Source organism: Aethalodelphis obliquidens, unplaced genomic scaffold (genome assembly GCF_003676395.1).
Source record: "Aethalodelphis obliquidens isolate GAN/ISIS:26980383/991018 unplaced genomic scaffold, ASM367639v1 scaffold6, whole genome shotgun sequence".
NCBI lineage: Eukaryota > Metazoa > Chordata > Mammalia > Artiodactyla > Delphinidae > Aethalodelphis > Aethalodelphis obliquidens.
In genome coordinates this window covers 33078461-33098332 of record NW_020837950.1, presented here as the reverse complement: position 1 = coordinate 33098332, position 19872 = coordinate 33078461, and the positions used below count along the sequence as shown (strand labels likewise).

General features: G+C 44.3%; 1 protein-coding gene across 16 annotated transcripts in view; it reads left to right on the top strand.

The window, feature by feature from the left end:
- Nucleotides 1–19108, top strand: part of BST1 (bone marrow stromal cell antigen 1) — a 47970-nt gene extending 28862 nt beyond the window's left edge. For 3 of the 16 annotated variants that reach the window (XM_027103308.1, XM_027103306.1, XM_027103310.1), the window contains one exon: nucleotides 6187–7239. In XM_027103308.1, coding sequence (XP_026959109.1) covers nucleotides 6187–6460 — 274 coding nt within the window. In that variant the 3' untranslated portion in view covers nucleotides 6461–7239. Of the gene's footprint in view, nucleotides 1–655; nucleotides 2162–2948; nucleotides 5952–6186; nucleotides 7565–19041 lie in introns of those variants that run through there. The other 13 variants (XR_003432190.1, XM_027103317.1, XR_003432189.1 and 10 more) reach the window with 10 other exon arrangements.
- The last annotated feature ends 764 nt before the right edge of the window (nucleotides 19109–19872 follow it).

Sequence of the window (19872 nt, the reverse complement as noted above, 5' to 3'; positions counted from 1 at the left end):
TGTAGATTCCACTTGTACTTAGATAAAAGGATATGTGAGTCTGTGTGTGTGCGTGGGAGTGTGTGTGCACACACGTGTGTGTGGGGGGGGAGTGTGTATCGCATTCCTGGAAGGACAAATCAAAACTATCAAGGATGATTCTCTATGGAAAGTGGGAATAGGGAAGCTAAGGAGCTTTCACTTTTCGCTTTGTAACTTTCTGTACTAGGTATTTTATTTATCTATTTATTTTTGGCTGCATTGGGTCTTCATTGCTGCGCGTGGGCTTTTCTCTAGCTGTGGTGAGCCGGGGTCACTGTTTGTTGCAGTGCGTGGGCTTCTCACTGCAGTGGCTTCTCTTGTTGCAGAGCATGGGCTCTAGGCGCATGGGCTTCAGTAGTTGTGGCATGCAGGCTCAGTAGTTGTGGCTCGCGGGCTCTAGAGCGCAGGCTCAGTAGTTGTGGTGCACAGGCTTAGTTGCTCCGCAGCATGTGGGATCCTCCAGGACCAGAGATCAAACCGGTGTTCCCTGCACTGGCAGGCAGATTCTTAACCACTGCGCTGCCAGGGACGTCCCATGTACTATTTAAATTTTCCGCAGTGTGCATATATGTTTTTGAAAGTAGGTGTCATCCACCAATACTGACATGTTTTCTATTTCCTTTTTAATTTGCAGGGCAGCAACCTCTACTCAAAGAGAAGCCCTGTCCCTTTATGCAGAACGAAGTGCCAGCTTTGTCTTTCCTCTCTTAGTGGGTCTGGCTTCAGTTGCTCAGTTGTAATAACTAGAAACTCAGCTATGTTGCGCTAAGCAGCCTGCAGTCCTGAAACCTGCCCTTGCCCAGTCATCCTTCTTTTTCTGTGTACGCCAGGTGACTCCATTGTCTAAAGAAGCTTCCTGCTGGGAAAACAATGTCCTGAAATGGGTTTTGAATGATATACACGGTCAGGATTTCAGAAATTAAGCTAGTTCTATTTAACCGGTTAAAACTACTGCATTAACAGTTTGATTGACATATAAACACTACTATGTATAAAATAGATAACTAGTGAGAACCTATTGTACAGCACAGGGAAAAAGAACTACTGCATTAGAATTAAAGCTAGTTATTATTTTCTTATTTTCATAATGATGCAACATATTGAGGCTCAGACTGTTTGTTATATAAGCAAACATTTTAAGAAAATTTTGGTAGAATTGAATGTATATATATTTATATTTTCTTATACAACCAGCAGGGCACACTGCATGTTTGTTGATAGCTTCAAATATATGTATACTATATAAGTGTATTCATACATGTTTGGTAGGCAAAGAGTTATGTATAATGACATCCATTTAAGGGTTATTTATAATGAGGGGGAACTAAACATTCTACTAATAGGGAACTCTTTGCATATGTTTTGGTATATCTGTAGGATGGAATATTATTCAAATAGGAAAAGTTATGTTTACCAGCCCAAATGTCCTTCATCTGGTGAATGGATAAACTAACCTTGGTATATCTATACAGTGGAATACTACTCAGCAATAAAAAGTAACTAACTATGGATAAATGCAGCAGTGTGGTGAGGCTCAGTTGCAGCATGCCAAGTGAAAGAAGCCAGACCAGAAGGCTACATACCATATAATTCTGTTTACAGGACATTCTGGAAAAGGTGAAACTATAGGAATGGAGAACTTTTTGGTTTCAGGGTTAAGACTAGGGGGAGGGGCTAACTGAAAAGGAGCATCCTGAGGGAATTTGAGGGGAGTGACAAGACTGTTCTGGATCACTGGCTGTGGTGGTGGCGACAGGAATCTATATTTGCCAACACTCAGAACTGTATGCCATAAAGTCATTTCACTGTTTGTAAATTAAAAATTTTCAAAGAACATTTCGTGACATAGAAAAATGCCAGCGATCGGTGTAAGACATAGGACATAAAAGTGTTTATATGATCTAATTGTCTAAAATATAATACAAATGTAACATTGTGGATGTATGTTTGTATTATACGCATATTGTAAATGAATGAAAGGAAAAGAAATAAGCCCAAAAGCGGAGCAGTGATCTCTGGAGAATGTTCTTATTAGTGATCCCTATTCTTGACTTTTGACTTTTTGTGTTTTCCAAATTTTCTCTAATGAGCATGCATTACTTTTCTAATCAGAAAAAGAGAAATAAACACATACATCATCTACGTGTGGTAATTTGACACAACACATTTCCAGAAGAGGAAAAGAAAACCAAAACTCCTCACAGACACTTCCTGTTCTTACTCCCTTTTTCAGCTAAAGTGAGCATGGGAGCTTTAGATGTGAGAACTCGCAGATTCTCGTGCCCCAGCGGCCAGCAACTGGGAGTGAGAGCTCTCACATTCTGTCGTTTCCTGTAAACCTCTGGAGAGAAAAAGAATTGCCCATTGCGGGCAGAGCCATTCCTCAAACCTGCTGCCCTGACTGCAGAGCTCTTTCTTCCTCCTGACAGAGCCTCTACTCCATTTTATGTAACCACTTGCCCAAGTGTTCACTGTAAGGCTGGGAATCCTCACAGCTTGATTGTTTTATATAACACACATTTACAATTCAATCTCGTGCGTTTTTAGAGATCACTTCAGACACTGCGCTGGGCAGGGAATCTCACTGGGAATGATTGCACAGGTCTCCCAACTAGCTCCCTGTGCCTCCAATCTCTTTCTCTCTTGGTTCCTTCTTATCTCCCATCACTACCCCTCTCTTGTGGGGTCTACACACTCAGCCGCCCCACACCATGGTGCTCATTCCAGGGTTCGGGAGAGGGCAGGTCCCTTGACCATCACCATCAGTCACCTTCATCATCTCCATCATCTTAACAGTCATCATCACCACCATCATTATCACCATCATCATCACCATGCCTAGTATTTATTGAGTTCTTACCATGAACCGGTCACTGTTTCAATTTTTAATCATTCTTTGAATTCTCATTACTATTCTTATTTTGCAGATGAGAAAACTGAGGCTTGACAAGGTTAAATCACTTCTGCAAGGTCACCCAGTTAGCAATGGAGGAGAAGTGTTACAACCAGGTGGACTGACTCCATCATTGAGGTGCTTTTCTCCATCTGCTGCACTAAATAAGGCCCCAGGAATGTTAACAACACTTGGATTCTGCTCCAGAACCCTCCGAACTCACTTCCCCCTTCCTCTTTCTATTTCCTCAGTCTTCTTAGATCTCCAACCCCACACTCCACCTACCATTTATGTCTTTGCTTTTCTTTTGCACTTTGACACCAGTCTCTCTTGTCCCAAACTGAACTCCCATCTTTTCTACACCTGCATCTCTCCTCCTCACCTCAGCACATTTAAGGACACTTGTCAGGGTGACATGCCTTCTACCTCACCTTCCCAGAGCTGACATTGTCAGATCCCTATTCAGACCGCCTGAGCATTGTAGGTGGGCATTAGACTTAGAGCTAGAATCCTTCCAGGTGTGCAGATGAGCATGAGGTATTACCAGTGTCAAGATTTTTTTTTTTTTGTAGCTGAGGCCCATGGGTTTTGGAGAAGCCTGGTATGGATGGTTGAAACTTGGGATTTTTTTTTTTCTTTTTATATAAATGCTGAACACGTGTATCCTTTGTCATGAAATACCAGGTTATGGATGTCTTACCTTAGCTTCAGAGAATACATTTGACCAAGGTTTCTAGAAGAAAGAAGGAAAGAAAGAAAGGAAAGAAAGAAAGAAAGAAAGAAAAAAGAAAACCTTCTCTGTAATGTTTCACAACGCTGTCCCTGTTCACTCACCATAACAACCCATGTGCCATGACAAGAAGTAGAGCATTATAAAGAGAGGCAGGATGAACAAGCTTGCCAAAGCAACTTTTGTTCTCAATTCAGCCTTGGAATTCATCATTTCTTCTTCTTTGTGTAGGTTCCAGAATTTTATGATACCTCTCCCCCTACCCAATGAGCTCTAATAGGTTTCCAGAGGGATCCAGACCTTACCATGTATCTTATTATTGAGGATATCACTTGAGTTAGCGCCTCTTCCCACCATGTCTAGCAACAGTAGATTAGACAAGTGTCCAAACGACATAAATCCTACTGGCCAACCGGAAGAAAAAGGAGGTAGAGCGAGCTTCAAGGGTTGTGATCTGTGCAGTTACACAGGGACCCGTGCTCAGAGGGGCCCATGCTTGGTTTACTGTTCTTCTGTCTCTGTCTTTAAATTTTTAATTTTTGAACAAGGAGCACAGCATTTTCGTTTTTCACTGGGACCTGTAAATTATGTAGCTGGTCCTGAGTGGAAGTAAAGCATTCCAAAGCAAAGGGAGCCTTATTCTGTCGAAGGTGGCCCTGTTATATATATAAGAAATAGGTTATGGAGGCCCTGACTGTGCCCAATCTTGATCACAGGCTTTCAGCGCTTAATGGGAGCTGAAAACACCCCTGTTGGCTCCTCTTCAGCGTATTTCATATACCTGGGGAATTTTTTATCTTCTAAGTCCCGCTTCCCCAAGAAGGAAGCTAGCAGCATGCTTTCCCAGTCTTCTTTGAAGCTAGGGTGCAGACATGTGACGTGTACTTCGCTGGTCAGGTGCTCATGCAGGAGACTTCCCTTCAGGGGAAAGAGAGGTGAACATGGAGATGCCTCCAGGATTTGGCCTGATCAGAGGGGAAAGGCATGAAGAGTGGGGTGTTATTGGTGCCTTGACTGGTGCAGGCTGAGGCGACCGTGCCCAGCGGTCACTGGGCTCAGAATCTCTGCTGGGTGGATGGACGTTGTTAATTTGGGTGTGGTTTCAGGTTTCATAGTCTGGAAGTTTCATTCCCTGACTCTCCTGGAGATTCTATGAGTGCTTTCTGCTTACACTGGCTGGAGTGGATTCTGTTGTTTGCAACTGATAAGCTTCTGACTCTAACTGAAGCCCTCTCCAGCTCAAGGTGAAGGTTAGAGATGACTTGCTCAGCCATGTCTCCATATTTTGGGAGCTTATGAGGTTTTTCACTGATGAAGAGGAGCATCCCTATGTGAAATGGCAGTGGTTGCCAGTGTGCGTGTCTGGGCTTGCCAATTTCCTGTGGTTTCTGGTGCCCTTGTGGTATACTTTCTTTCTAACTTGCAGTGGTGGACAGAAGTGCTGAGTGTCCATCACTTTACACTTCTGCTGCTGAGGTCTGAGCCACCATCTCTTCTTGTATGAATCTCAACAACTCCCCTGCTCCCCCCCCCCCCCCAAAAAGGATACTGTCTTAGTCCACTTCGGCTGCTGCTATAATAAAATACTACAGACTGGGTAGCTTAAAAACAGTAGAAATGTATTTCTCACAGTTCTGGAGGCTGAGAAGTCCAAGATCAAGTTACCAGCAAGGTCATGTTCTGGTGAGGACCCTCCTCTTGATACGTAAGCAGGGGCATTCTTGCTGTGTCCTTACATGGAAGAATGAACTAGGGGTCTCTCTGGAGCCTCTTTGTAAAGGCACTCATCTCATTCATGAGGGCTCCACCTTCAAGGCTTAAGCACCTCCCCAAACCATCACTTCAGCCATTAGGATTTCAACATTTTGGGGATGAGTTTTGGGAGGACCACAAACATTTAGACCATAACAAGCACTGATGCCCAAGCCAACTCAGAACTCTTCATAGCTCATCCATCTTGCACTCCACCCCTTCACCTTAGAGGGTTCAACCAAACTCTATCCACAAAGCCATCTGGCTCTCCCTGTGTGCTCAGAATGCTCTAACCTTCTGCTCCACCCACTACATCTCTGCCAGTTATCTCCTGCTCATCATTTAGATCTCAGCTCAAGGGTCTCTTCCTCCATGAAGCTTTCCCTGACCACCATTCCCACTCTAGGTCAGATTCAAAGTTCTTTTCCTTATTTCGGTTTGTAATTGTACGTTTGTTAATATGAATATTGATTAACATCTGTACCTGCCCACTTACAACAAGGCCAGGGACCAGAGGTAGCATTAAAAATAACCATCACTAAAAAAAAAAAAAAATAACCATCACTGTGGCACAGGCCTGACCAATCAGAGCAGACACTAAATGTCCTAATCAGGAAGGCCACTAGCTTTAACTGGTCAGCCATGGTGAGGGTACCAGTAGCAGCCACAGCAGGGATGGGATTAACTCTCCTCATTGTATCTTCAGCCCCTGGCCCAGTGCATGGCACATAAAAAAATGCTCAATAAATATCCCTGTGAATAAATGATTGTTCTCTGTTGTTGATCCTAGATTTGCTCCAAAGCAATTCTCGGACCTAATGTGTTGGACCTTTTGTGACTGCCTAGCCTGCCCTTACTCAGGACGTGGACACCAGTTAGCCCTGCTCCCTGAAGCTACTGGTCATGCTTTCCAGCTTCCATATAGAGCAGACACTCAGGTACCTGGTAGAAGAGTGGATTCCTCCCTCCAAGCCAGGACACTCGGGGGACCACGGTGTGGTAGGACACTGGCTACACAGGGAGTGGATGGGGCTGGGAACCAGGTCAAGCTCAGAATGGGCTAAGTAAACAGGGTATGGGAAGAAAGACGGTAGAGGAACGAAATCCAAGAAGAGCTGGCATGATGTAGAATGTTCATTGGTGTGGCTACTGCTGTGAACTGTGAGTGGTGTCAGCATCTTAGAGAGGCTGTACCCAGCTGGGCACTGTCAAACCAAGTAGCTTGCCATAACCCAGATGTGTCCTGCTTTCCCACTCCTTGGGGTCTTGAATGCGATGGTCTCTCTGCACTGATTTCCCTTCCTGCTCTGCCATCCATTTGTCAGATTTTGAGGCCCATCTTAAGCATCACCTTGTAAGGGAGTAAAATTTTCCACCCCAGAATATCTCTTTGGCATGTGGATTACCTTGAGCTGAAAATAACCAAGGCCCAAAAGACTCAGGAAGAAACTTTGAAATTCCCCCTAACTGCCTAAAAGAATTAAGAAAGAGGGCCAGTTCCCTAGAATAGAGCTATCACCAGAGATACCTGCAAAGATATGGGCTCAGTGTGGAGGGGGAAACTCAGCAGGGCTTAGAGAAAAGACAATGGGTCCACTCTGTGACCCGTTGTCTCTGCATGACCCAGCAAACATTTATTTACCAGACATTTGCTTTACTATCTTCATGTGAATTGCATTTTTACCCTTTGAAGTCCCCAACCACTACCCTCAATGTCCTCTTTCATCTTTAGCTGAAGATAGTATTTAAGGTGAAGACTTCAGTCATTTTGGTGAGTTGCTCCGTTTATCTGGGTCTCTCCCATGTATACGTTATTAAACTCCTTTTTGATTTCTCCTGCTAATCCATCTCATGTCAATTCAATTCTTAGGCCAGAAGCACCTAGAAGGGTAGAGGAAAATTTCTTCCTCCCTGACAGCCTCCTGCGTCCTCTGGTACCTCTACCACCAGAGCCTTGGCTGTTCTTTGCTCCTTTGCTGCCTCAGCCCCTGTGCATTCCCCTAAGGTGGTCCATCTTCACTGTCTTGTCATCGTTGGGACTGTGGTTTTTTGAAGACTTACTCATCATTTCCTCCCTGGCCTGACCTTGCCTGGATAAAGTGGACATTCCACATGTGGCTTTAACGAGAGAATGGATATGTGAATGAACTGGGTTTCAGAGAAGAAAACATAGGGTGGGTGATTCTTTAATTTTCTTTTAATGTAAGTTTTGTTGAAGGAGGTCAGGGATGGTACAAGGGAAGATTAAAAGCATCACATGTCAGGCTTCCCTGGTGGCACATTCGTTGAGAGTCCGCCTGCCAATGCAAGGGACACGGGTTCGTGCCCCGGTCTGGGAAGATCCCACATACCGCGGAGCGGCTGTGCCCGTGAGCCACGGTCGCTGAGCCTGCGCGTTCGGAGCCTGTGCTCCGCAACGGGAGAGGCCACAACAGTGAGAGGCCCATGTACTGCAAAAAAAAAAAAAAAAAAAGCATCACATGTCATACTTTTCTGTATTTATGCTATACTTCAATAAAACATGTGAAATATATGATATATTCTAGTGTGGGTGAGGGGAGTAGAAGGGTGGATGACAAGTGGCATAAGAACTTGGGATTCCTAGAAAGGAAGAGAAAGGTCCCTACTGACTTCCAGTTCAGCTTGTCTCAGGGTCAGCTGGCTCCTCAGGCTAATCCCATGGAAGCCCCAGCCAAGGGCATCTCTCAGGCCAGGCTTGGAGAACACAGTGTCCACTGCCTTTGGGTTGCCTGGGTTACCAGTGGATTTACACAGTCATTCACAGCACACCGGCCTGTGACTTAATTAGATGCTGTCATTTTGAGCTCCGCGGAAAAGAAAGTGTTTTATTTTTTAAAAAATAAAAATAACTTTACATTTTTAATGACATCTGATCACTTGGAAAACTTTAAACAATACAGAAAAATTAAGGAAGAAGGCGATAAATATCCTCTATCATCCTATATGCAACGTAGCAGGTTTTTCTCTATATACATTCAAACACATACTCGTGTTTTCTGAACACATGAAGCTATGTTTGATATCAGGAATACAACTGAGAGCAGAATCGTTCAACTGCAAGTTCTAGGCTTTTTACACATTAACAGGCTGATTTCAAACATTTCCTGATCTGTTTCCTCTCCAGCCTAACTTCTACAGTGCTCCCAGAGCAAGCACCCTAAGTGAGGGTCCTGACCGAATGATCTGATCCCCTACTTAAGATGTCGTAGGAAAATGGGGTGCGAGAGGATGGTCACATCCCAGGTCTCCAGTGAGTCCCTGGGACTGGCCGCCAAATGAGGGTCCTTGGCTTCATGCAGGAAAGAATTGCAGAGCGAGCTGAAGTAGAGTGAAAGCAGATTTAAAGCAGAAATACACCCTCTACAGACAGAGTGTGGGCCATCTCAGAAGATGAGAGGCCCTGAAATATGGGGTTGTTAGTGTTTATGGGCTGGGTATTTTCATAGCCTAACCAGTGGGAGGATTACTCCAACTATTTTGGAGAAGGGACAGGGATTTCAAGTAATTGGGCCACTGCTCACTTTTGGCCTTTTATGGTCAGCCTCAGAACTGTCGTGGCACCTGTGGGTGTGTCATTTAGATGCTAATGCATTACCATGAGCATATGATGAGGCTCAAGGTCCCCTGGAAGTTGAATCTCCTACCACCTGGGCCTAGTTGGTTCTAACCAGTTTATGTCATGTCCTCAGCGGCTGTGTCCTTCTTTTAAAGGTTGTGCCATGCCCCCTTCCCTCCTGTCTCACAAACTCACCAGTGCAAAATAAAATCCATAGTTTTAAATCTAGCATTCAAGGTCTTTCCACTTGCCCCCAAACTGCCTTCCTCACCTTGTGTCCCCAGAGACCCTCCATGCTCTGCAGCCGCCTATTCTCAGTTCCCCATTCTCAACAAAACCCTCATATCCGGTCCCTTCACTCACCTCCTCCTTGAAGCCTCACTTTGTTCCAGTTTCAGATACATTTGTTTTTAATGTCTCTCTGAAGGACAGTGACTTCATCCATTGTCTTTGTGTCTGTCAGAAGGCTTCACCCTGAACTATGATGACCCAGTGAGCATTTGATATGTGAAGGAATCAATACTGAATTTGCATTTAAGATTGAGCAAGATGATCAGGTTTGGGGAATATGAAGAAAAATCCTACACTACTCATGGGGCTTCCCTGGTGGCGCAGTGGGTGAGAATCTGCCTGCTAATGCAGGGGACACGGGTTTGAGCCCTGGTCTGGGAGGATCCCACATGCCGCGGAGCAACTAGGCCCGTGAGCCACAACTACTGAGCCTGCGCATCTGGAGCCTGTGCTCCGCAACGAGAGGCCACGATAGTGAGAGGCCCGCGCACCGCGATGAAGAGTGGCCCCTGCTTGCCACCACTAGAGAAAGCCCTCGCACAGAAACGAAGACCCAACACAGCAAAACTAAATAAATTAATTAATAAACTCCTACCCCCAACATCTTAAAAAAAAAAAAAAATCCTACACTACTCTTGTTGACCGCAAGTTCACGTGTCCGAAGCACAGTGAGGCCAAATGAAAGGAAACATCGGAGTTTGGAGCAGGGAAAGGTTTATTGCAGGACCGAGCAAGGAGAATGGGTGACTCATGCTCAAATACCCCAGACTCCTCAATGGGTTTGGGGGAATAGGTTTTATAGGCAAAATTTGGGGTGAGGGATGCAGGGTGTGTGACTTTCCTCTGATTGGTTGGTGATGAGATAACAGGATGGTGTTCCAAGAATCTCAATCATCAGCCTTCTGGTTCCAACCAGTCTGCAGTCTCAGTGTGTAGTTACCACCCAAGTGGAGGGTTCCTGTAGAAGAGCTCAAAGATGTATTGTCATGTATGTCCCCTGGGGAGGAACTAGGTCTCTGTTTTATTGCCAAACTATTGTTTCTTAACGGATTTTCCTTTGTTTCTATAACACATTCTCTCACTTCCCAGATTAGCAACTGTTGAAATCTGCCCTTTGGTTCAGGGAAGGTCTAGGGGGCTGAAGACTTTTTCCTGCAAATAAGAAATGGGGACACAGAAAGGATTTTGTACCCAGGAGGGCCCCACAGTGTCCTGCTCCATTTCACTGCTCCTCCTGGGTTTCCCCTTTACTAGCCACACAGAACACCTCACTTCTGACACTTCTGGTTGCCAGATATGTGGGGTTTTTCCCACATCAAGGAATTCTCTGACACCAGCCGCGTGTCCTACATTTCAGCTTGATTCAGATGCTATCTACCTGGAGACAGCGTTAGATTCCACAGGTTAAGGGCTCAGTCCCACAAGACTGCCCCTCCCCTCCTCCACCAAGCCAGTTGTCAGCCCATGTTTGTTACTGAACCAAACTTGGGTCTGGTGGTCCATGCACACTAAAGCCAATCTACTGACACTGGGTCGTGGTAAAGCAAAGTGCAGCGTGTATTGTAAGATGCCATACAAGGAGTCCAGAACAGCTAGTGCTCAAAAAAGCCCGAACTCCCTGATGCGGTTCAGCAAAGCAGTGTTAAAGGCCAGGTAAGGGAGGGGAGTTGCAGGGTATATGGTCAGCTCGTGCACAATTCTCTGATTGGTTGAAGGTGAGGTAACAGGGCAGTGTCATAATGATAACTAACATGATCAATCCTCAGGCTCCGGGAAGTCTGGGGGCTACGTGCTCATGGTCATCAAGTAGTCAACATCTTCCATTTGCTGGGGGTTTTAGCATCTGAAAAAACAACTCAAGAAATGTGCATCAGATACTGTTAACTAGGTACTTCAGAGAGGAGCTACGGCAGAGGATATGGGGGTGGGGTCTGTCCTGGGAAAGCCCCATAGTGTCCTGCTCCTTTACAGGTTGTCACCTGTGCTTCTGACTGACCAGCTATAGATCAGCGGTTCCTATGACCTCCTCTTTGTGTTTGATTCATGTGCTGAAGTGGGTCACATGACTCAGGTCACATAACTCTAGTGTTTACTCACTAGATTACCATTTAATACAAAGTATGTAACTTAGGAACAGACAGATGGAAGAGATGCAGAGGACAAGGTACGGGGAAAGGGCACGGAGCTTCCACGCCCTCTGCAAGCCCCACTTCTGCCACATTTCTGTGGATTCACAAACCTGGAAGCTCTCCTATGGAGCCTTCCTTACACAGGCATGATTGATTAAATCATTGGCCATTGGTGATTGGACTCAAACTCCAGCCCTTCTTCCCTCCCCTGAGGTCAAGGGGGTGAAATTGAAAGTTCCAATCCTCTAGTCATGTGGTTGGTTCCCCTGACAAGCAGCCTCCATTCTTACCTGTCGGCTTTCCAAAATTTCACTCATTAAGATAACAAAGACACATTTCCTGCCCTCCTCAGGAAATTCCAAGGTTTTTAGGAGCTCTGTGCCAGGAGCAGGGATGAAGACCAAACCTATATTTCTTATTATAAATCACAATATTACAGGGAACCAAATGGGGTTGCAGCCCAACACTGTGGCTAAGAGCAGATTCTGTTAGGTGTGAATGAAAAATATTGCCCCGCCATATCAGTAAACAAAGGATGTTGCAGCCATCAAGCCATCAGCCACTGCAGTCACCTTCCAACGATGCACCTTGAGGAGACTCAGGTCGAGACAGCACAAGATACTGGCCGCAGACGGCTGAGGTGCATAGCAAAAGAATGATTTCAGTGAACCCAGACTCTTGCATCTTCCCATATATAGAAAAGCGCTAAATTCCTTAACTCAAGATATCTGGATTTTTTAAATTAACAGTAATCTTTGATGTTCCACTACCTGGTCTTTGTTGCAGAAACTCCTCTGTATCCTGGCTCCTCCCTTACCTCTTTGGAGCAGTCCCTCAGAGCTATTTGAGATGCTGTATTCTGGGCTTAAGTCCTCAGTTTTGTCTGCCGAATGAAACATAATTCTCAACTTTTACGTCGTGCATTTTTTTCAGTCGACATAGGTCTGGCCAGTCCTGCCTCTATCACTTGCTAGCTGTGTGGCCCCGGGCAGATCATGTATGTCTCCAAGTTGCATCACCTTGTTGTAAATAGGGATTACAAGTACTCAGAAGGAAATTGGTCCATGTGCATAAAGAACCCAGGACAGTGCCAGGCCTGTGATAAGTGAGCACTGTGTCAGTGTTAGTTGCTAATATTGTTATTGAGACAGGAGGGAAGGGGGCAGGGCACAACCTTTTAAAAGAATGACACAGCCATTGAGGCTATGACATAAACTGGTTAGAACCGATTATGCCCACGACGGTGGGAGATTCGACTTCCAGTAGAACTTGAGCCTCGTTATACGCTCACTGTAATGCGGTAGCATGCTACATGACACACCCACAAGCGCCATGACAGTTTCGAGGCCAACCATGAAAGGCCGAAAAGGGGGCTGTGGCCCAATTCCTGGAAATCCCTGCCCCTTCTCCAAATAGTTGGAATAAGCCTCCCACTTAGCTTATAGAATTGCCCAGCCCATAGAAACTAACCACCCCGTACTTCAGGGCTTCTCGCCTTCTAAGATGGCCAACACTCTGTCTATGGAGTGCGTATCTCCCTAAATAAACCGGCTTTCCCACTTAATTCTTGGGGCAGAGTCCCCTGCCTGCCCTCTTGTATCTCTCACAAGGGTCCTGTATTAATAAATCTACTTCTTGCCTATCCCTCTGCCTCTCGCTGAATTCCTTCTGCGTTGAGACATAAAGAACATGAGCTTCAGTAAGTCCTGATACCAGGTGAGTGATTTTAATTAAAAGACAGAGGGTTCGAGCCCCAGCCCGTGGGTTCAAGTTCTAATCTGAGTTTTGGCTGGTTTCGAGTGCCAGTCTGAGGTGTGCGCTTTCATTATTACTACTAGAGATGTTTGATACTTATCTAAACACCATCTACCAATACAGTGCTTTCTAGTGCAGTCCAGAGATTACTGTGCAGCAGGCACTGTGCCAAGTACCTTCATAGGTGCCCTCTTTAGTCCTCACCGCCCCATGAGATCAGTTCTATTATATCCTGTTTTACGAGGAGAAACTGTAGAAGGAGAGAGTTTCATTACGTGGCTAAGATCACACAACTCCAGCATCTCTGAGAGTTCCTTCTGCCCTGGGCAGGGATGGTGGCAGCCAGCCTTAGCAGAAGTAGTGATATACCAGCTCTGCTTCTTCATGAACTGACATCCACTGCTAGCACCAAGCCTGGCACTTAGTAGGTACTTAATGCATATCTTCTGAGTGACTGAATAATGATTGGCATTTGACCACAAACGAAATGCTTACGAAAGGCCCCAGAGCACAAGAGAGAGAGCTGGGCAGGCAGGTTGAGGAACTGAGTACTAGTCTATTCTGTTCTGTTCTGGGTCTCCTTGGTAGCCACCCTAAAAATTGGTCATGTTCCCTCTAACACGACATACTTGATAACAAGTGACTTTCAGAACCTGAAGAGGAATGGTAGAAACTATGATGGTGAAGATGGTTAACTTAAAATGATAAAAGATGCAGTTACTTTACCAGCAAAATGGGTTTATCTGGGAGCAGCAAAGAATTGCAATTCAGGACAGGCAAGTATGGCAACCATATGGAAGTCCAGTAGAGCAAAAGAGAGGGAACTATTTTATAGAGGAATAGGGGAAGTTAAGACGGGATGTTATAAACAAAAAGTCCACTGGAGGAAACTGGGAGTTCGAAGTATGGTGGCTTTTCATTGGCTGAGTTGTGACAGTCTCTCATTGGCTGAGTTGTTGCCAGGCAAGGAGAAAACTTTTCTCCCTTCTGCTGGCAGTAGTAAAGTAGTGTCATTTCCTGTAGGAGATGCAAGATACATCTCTTCCTTTTGGGATCTGTATTGACTTAGAGTGGTACGTGCATGAGAATTCCCCTTCAGCCCTCCTGACTCCGTTTTAGTGAGGTTTCCCTTTATTAATTTTGACATGATACTGACAGCTCAGTAAGTCTCAAATGCGTTTGACTCCCGCAGAAAGGAAGCCAAAATCTCCAGCGACCCTGGCTGAGGTCGGTCCGTGTCAACGTCCCTCAAAAACTTCAGAAGCAACAGGACAAAATAGAAGCCCAATTTGAAAAGGAATTTCAGACCTTTGAGATAAAGTGTAATGTTTATGAGCCTTTCCTTGCTAAGATATTCACTCTGTACGGTGCACGTATTAATGTATTGGAGGGACGTGCACAAAGATGAGAAAATGTGATGTTAAAGAGGGAGGACCTGGATTCTGAGGCATCTGAGGTAAATTAAAAAGAAAAAGAATGGTAAAAAATCCTAAAAACCTTCCTGCATATTGATTGATTTAACAAATATTTTGGAAGGCACAGGACTTTGATCAAAAAATGAGGTGACCCTCTCCTGGTGATCTTCAGAGACGTGTAGTGGGAGTGATCACATCTTGGCCGGCTGATCAGTTACATGTCTGAAATTCCCCTTGAACACAAATGTTGCGGACTAAATTGGGTTCCTCCCCGGTTCATGTTTTGTTATGGCAGCCCCAGCAAACTAATACAACAATGAATATTCCAAAAGTAAGATGTAGAGGCAGACCTGTGCTGAAGTGAAAACCAGCTTTCTCAACTCCTTCTTCTGTGAGATAATGAAAATTGAGGTTTGCAAGAGTGCTAAATAGATACGGTGAATAAAGAGTGTCACTTAGAGAAGAATTCGTGGCCTCACTCCATGTGGGACAGTCCAAAGCAGAGCTGAACCAGCCCTGAATGGTATTCTTCCATTTATTTAGTCTTTCCAAAATTCCTCAGTGCCCGAAAGTGGAACTCATGAAAACGAAACTTCACTGAAGACTTTGCAATTGCTGGAACTTCATTTATAGGCTTTTGAAACACAGAGCACAGTTTTACACTTTACACAAGGAGACTTGTGGCACCAAAGAAAAGGGTGAACTCAAACACTTTACTGGCCAGCAGGGCTCAACTATTGTTGAGACTGGGAAGCTGTCTTTTTAAGACCTGACCAGGGTTCTGAACATCCACATTAATAACCAATGAAGCAGGTGGCAGGATCTGCACTATGCTAATTTCAACACAACTATTCATTACTTATAGCCTTATGTTTCTGTGTTTTCTTGGTAGAGTCTATCCCCAAATTCGTCCCAATAATAAGAAATGTGTATGTATGAAATCGCTTTACTTAGAATTTCAGGAATATAGTTTTTTTTTCCCCAAAAGATGTGGATTGAAGCAGACTCCCCAAATCATATTTTCATTGTTATGTTATTTTCGTCCGTTCAAATTCCCATTGTCATGTAGCTGTTAAAGGGTCGCTGTCCAAATTACCCAAAGTCTTCACTCAAATGATTTATTTACTTGAGAAAAATGCATGTCAAAAAGCCATTCCAAGTGTGTGTGTTTCTGACCTGTGCGGAAATAGAAAGGCTTTAATTTGACTTGTATCAGCTGCACCTGCATGATTTTGTGATAGAAATGTGACGTGATAATTCTAAGATGCGGCTTGTAAAATTTTGCTATTTGGGAATAGCTGGCACATAGTTAAAATCTCTTGGAAGAACACATTAAGCTTGTTTGGACTGGATTCTGTGTGACACAGTGATCTGCACAGAATTATAATCAGAATGGAGTTCTTGTTTACCACTGCTGCTGTTAGTAGAATTTAGGAGGGTTAGAGAGAGGTGGGGAGGGAGAGAGACTCTCCTGACCCTGATAATTAAACTAGGAATTGCTCTCTATTTTTATGTGTGTGATGGAGACACAGGGTGCTTTGGGATGGCAGAGTGGGGACCTAACTCGATGTAACATCAGGGAAGGAAGGCTTCCTAGAGCAAGTGACCTCTAAGTGGAGATGGGAAAGATAAGGGCTATTCAGCCAGATGAGAGGTGGGGGCATGAGGAGGTGCGTTGAAAGTATTTCCAGGCATAGAGACTAATATGTACAAAGGTTTATGTCCTCAACTTATTGAGTCTGTCTTAAATGTTTGCACTTTGTTTATTTAACACCTTTATACTACTCAGCCAGTAGTCGCTGGTTATCTTGATTAGGAGTCCTGGGAGAGGTAGTGACTGTTGGAGGTGTCATATCCAAGAACCCAGGACTGTTTGAATTTCTCCCCTCTCCTCCAGTGGAGTTGCCAAACAAGCTACAGGCAAGCCCAAGCACAGATTGGAAACTGACAATTATTATTTAACCACTAGATTGTCAGGCTGCTGATTAGGGACAACCCTGGCTAAGCTGAGTGAATGTGCCCCAGAGCACATCACTCTCATGATGTGGTCACCTCGCCCACGAGTAAAAGTGGCTCAAGAATTCCTTGCTCCCAGAAATCATATCAGGATCTGCTCCTTCCTGAAAGGGGGTGACAGGGCATTGGGGTGTGGAAGGAGGTGAGGCTAGGCAGATTAAGTAGGGAGAAGTGCTGAAACGTTCTGTCTGTACCCTCGATAATCTTCATGAAAAGTCACAGTGATAGACATGGAAGCAACCTAAATGTTCATTGACAGATGAATGTGTAAAGAAGATGTGGTGCATATATACAATGGACTATTACTTAGCCATAAAAAAAATGAAATTATGCCTTTTGCAGCGAGAGGGATGGACCTGGAGATTATTATACTAAGTGAAGAAAGCCAGACAGAGAAAGATGAATATCATATGACATCACTTATATGTGGGATCTAAAAAAATGATACAAATGAACTTATTTACAAAACAGAAACAGACTCTCAGTCTTCAAAAAAAAACTTATGGTTACCAAAAGGGAAAGGTAGGTGGAGGAGGGATAAACTGAGAGTTTGGGAATAACATATACACGCTACTATATATAAAATAGATAATCAACAAGGACCCACTGTATGGCACAGGGAACTCTACTCAATATTCTGTAATAAACTATATGGGAAAAAAATCTGAAAAAGAATGGATATATGTATATGAATAAGTGAATCATTTTGCTGTACATCTGAAACTAACACAACATTGTCAATCAACTATACTCTAATATAAAATAAAAACTAAAAAAAAAAAAGGTCACAGTGATAGATGCCCAGAAGCTCTCAGACTTCAAAGGGGCTCACAACGTAGTTGAGGAGGGGTACAACTGACAGCATTATTGAGAGTATGTTTGTCAATGGTCCACAGGGGCCACATTCGACCCATCACTTGCTTTTGTACAACCCAAAAGCCATGAGGGGGTTTTACATTTTTAAATAGTTGAAAAAAGCAAAAGAAGAACAATATTTCATGACGTGGAAATGACACGAAGTTCAAATTTCAGTGTCCGGAAGTAAAGTTTTATTGGAACCCAGCCACATTCACTTGTTTACATATTGTCTGTGGCTGCTTCTGAGATACAGTAGCAGAATTGAGTAGTTGCAACAGAGATTGTATGACCAGCAAAGTTGAAAGTACTTATTATTGGGCCCTTTAAAGAAAATGCGCACTGACCTATGACCTAAAAGTCTGAGGCGGGCTTCCCTGGTGGCGCAGTGGTTGAGAGTCCGCCTAACGATGCAGGGAACACGGGTTCGTGCCCCGGTCCGGGAAGATCTCACATGCCGCGGAACGGCTGGGCCCGTGAGCCATGGCCGCTGAGCCTGCGCGTCCGGAGCCTGTGCTCCGCAACGGGAGAGGCCACAACAGTGAGAGGCCCGCGTACTGCAAAAAAATAAAAAATAAAAAAGTCTGAGGAAGTCAGTAGCCCCCAGCCCAGTTGCTACACTGGGAGAAGCATGGACAGTCTGGTTGGTGCCTCATGGCTCCACTCTCTCCTTCCTTCAGACACATGATGCAAACCAATAATATTACCTTTCCTCCTAACATTCTCAGCTCTGCTGTCACAGCTGTGACAAGCCCGTGACAAGCAGTTTCTCAGCGAGAAGGAGGAGAAGGTCTTTTTTCCCCAGGCTTTTGTTGAGCTGTTTTCCCTGGAGAGCTTGAGAATAAAGGAATCTCTTTTATTAATTGTGCCAGATTAAGATGTTGACTGACTTAACGACTTAGTCAGAAGTTATACTGACTTTCCTCAAAAGCAGACCCGGTGACAGAAAATAAGTCCAAGTAAATTCCAAGTCAGTTTGGGAAGTGCTCCCAAGAAACGCTGGTGAGGGAGTGGAAAGTGAGTCAGGGAGGGCAGCAAGGCAATCCAGGTTATCAGGGGAGCAACTGTAGACAGTGTAGAACATACTTCAGAGTTTCTGCACCTGAGAATGGGAGGAGGTTGAGATATTTTTCTACCCATCAGTCATGGATGGAGGACGGCTCCCACGAGGACCTCTGGTCTACACCATAGTGGCAACCGCCAGCAGGAGCAGAGATGGGACACCAATGGTGGCAGTGTGATGCCATTTGCTCTTTTGTCCCCGAGCCTGTGCCTGTGGCAGTTGCACAAATCTCTGGCCTGAGATCTGTGACAGAAATTGCCAGTCATAAAGGATATCGGTAAATTATTACAAAACAAAAGTATACGCATGGGCATCGCAACAAAGCACGTCAGGGGATTATTGGAATTTTTCTAAGAATTTAGAGTCTCTGGTTTTGAAAACTGCTGCAACATTCCAAAGCAAATATCCACAGGCTTAGAGATAAAGCTAAATGTAAAGATCGATGCAATGGACAGAAAATAAACGGTATGTTCACATGAAGCTCTAGATGAACTAATGGTTAATGAGAAACCGTTTTAAAGAGGGTTTTCCCCTGTAATTTAAGGTACAGTGAAAGAATGAATAAAGAAGCACTTAGAATTATGTACAAATCATGAAGCCACTTCCGGTTTGTTACACAAGTTACAGAAACCATCAGAGGAAGCATCAAAATGCTATCGTATAACTTAACACTTGAAACCGAATTCAGATTTACACGGAAGTTCCTTGAGAAACAGCCAGTACAAGAGGAACACTCTGACCGTCCTCTGTCCTGCAAGCAGGAGTTAAATCTCCCACATGAAAGGTACCCTCCCTGTCCCAAGAGGTTAGAAGGCATCCTTATCACCAGAAATAGAAAATTTGGACTAAGGAGGCTGTATAAACAAAGACTGTTACTTCTTCACTAATTTACTACTCTAAACCCAAAACCCTTTTTCTTGTTAGTTCTTTACAAATTACTGTGTCTACAAGGTATAAAAGCTTTCTGCTTTGGTCACTTCTTTGTGTCTCATAATTTAATGGGGCTCCTGTATGTATGAAATTAAATTTGTTTTTCTCCTGTTAATCTATCTTATGTTCATTTAATTATTAGACCAGCCAAAGAATCTAGAACGGAGGAAGGGCAAAATTTCCACCCTTACAGTGCCCTCTTGTTATTAGAGACATTAAAAGTCAAAAGCGTTCCGAGTTATACAATTAATGGATCCAAGCCATATACCCAAGGGTGGTTTGTGCTGTTTTCAACATCCACTGAAGTCTTCCAAGGGGCATACTTCTTTCATAGCCATAGGAGGTGCAAGATGTAAGATGTTCTTTATTTTGTAGGGCACATCTTGGCATGCCCCAGACCACTGGCTCACTCTAACTCTACAGCTGAATCTTTATAGGGTTGTTT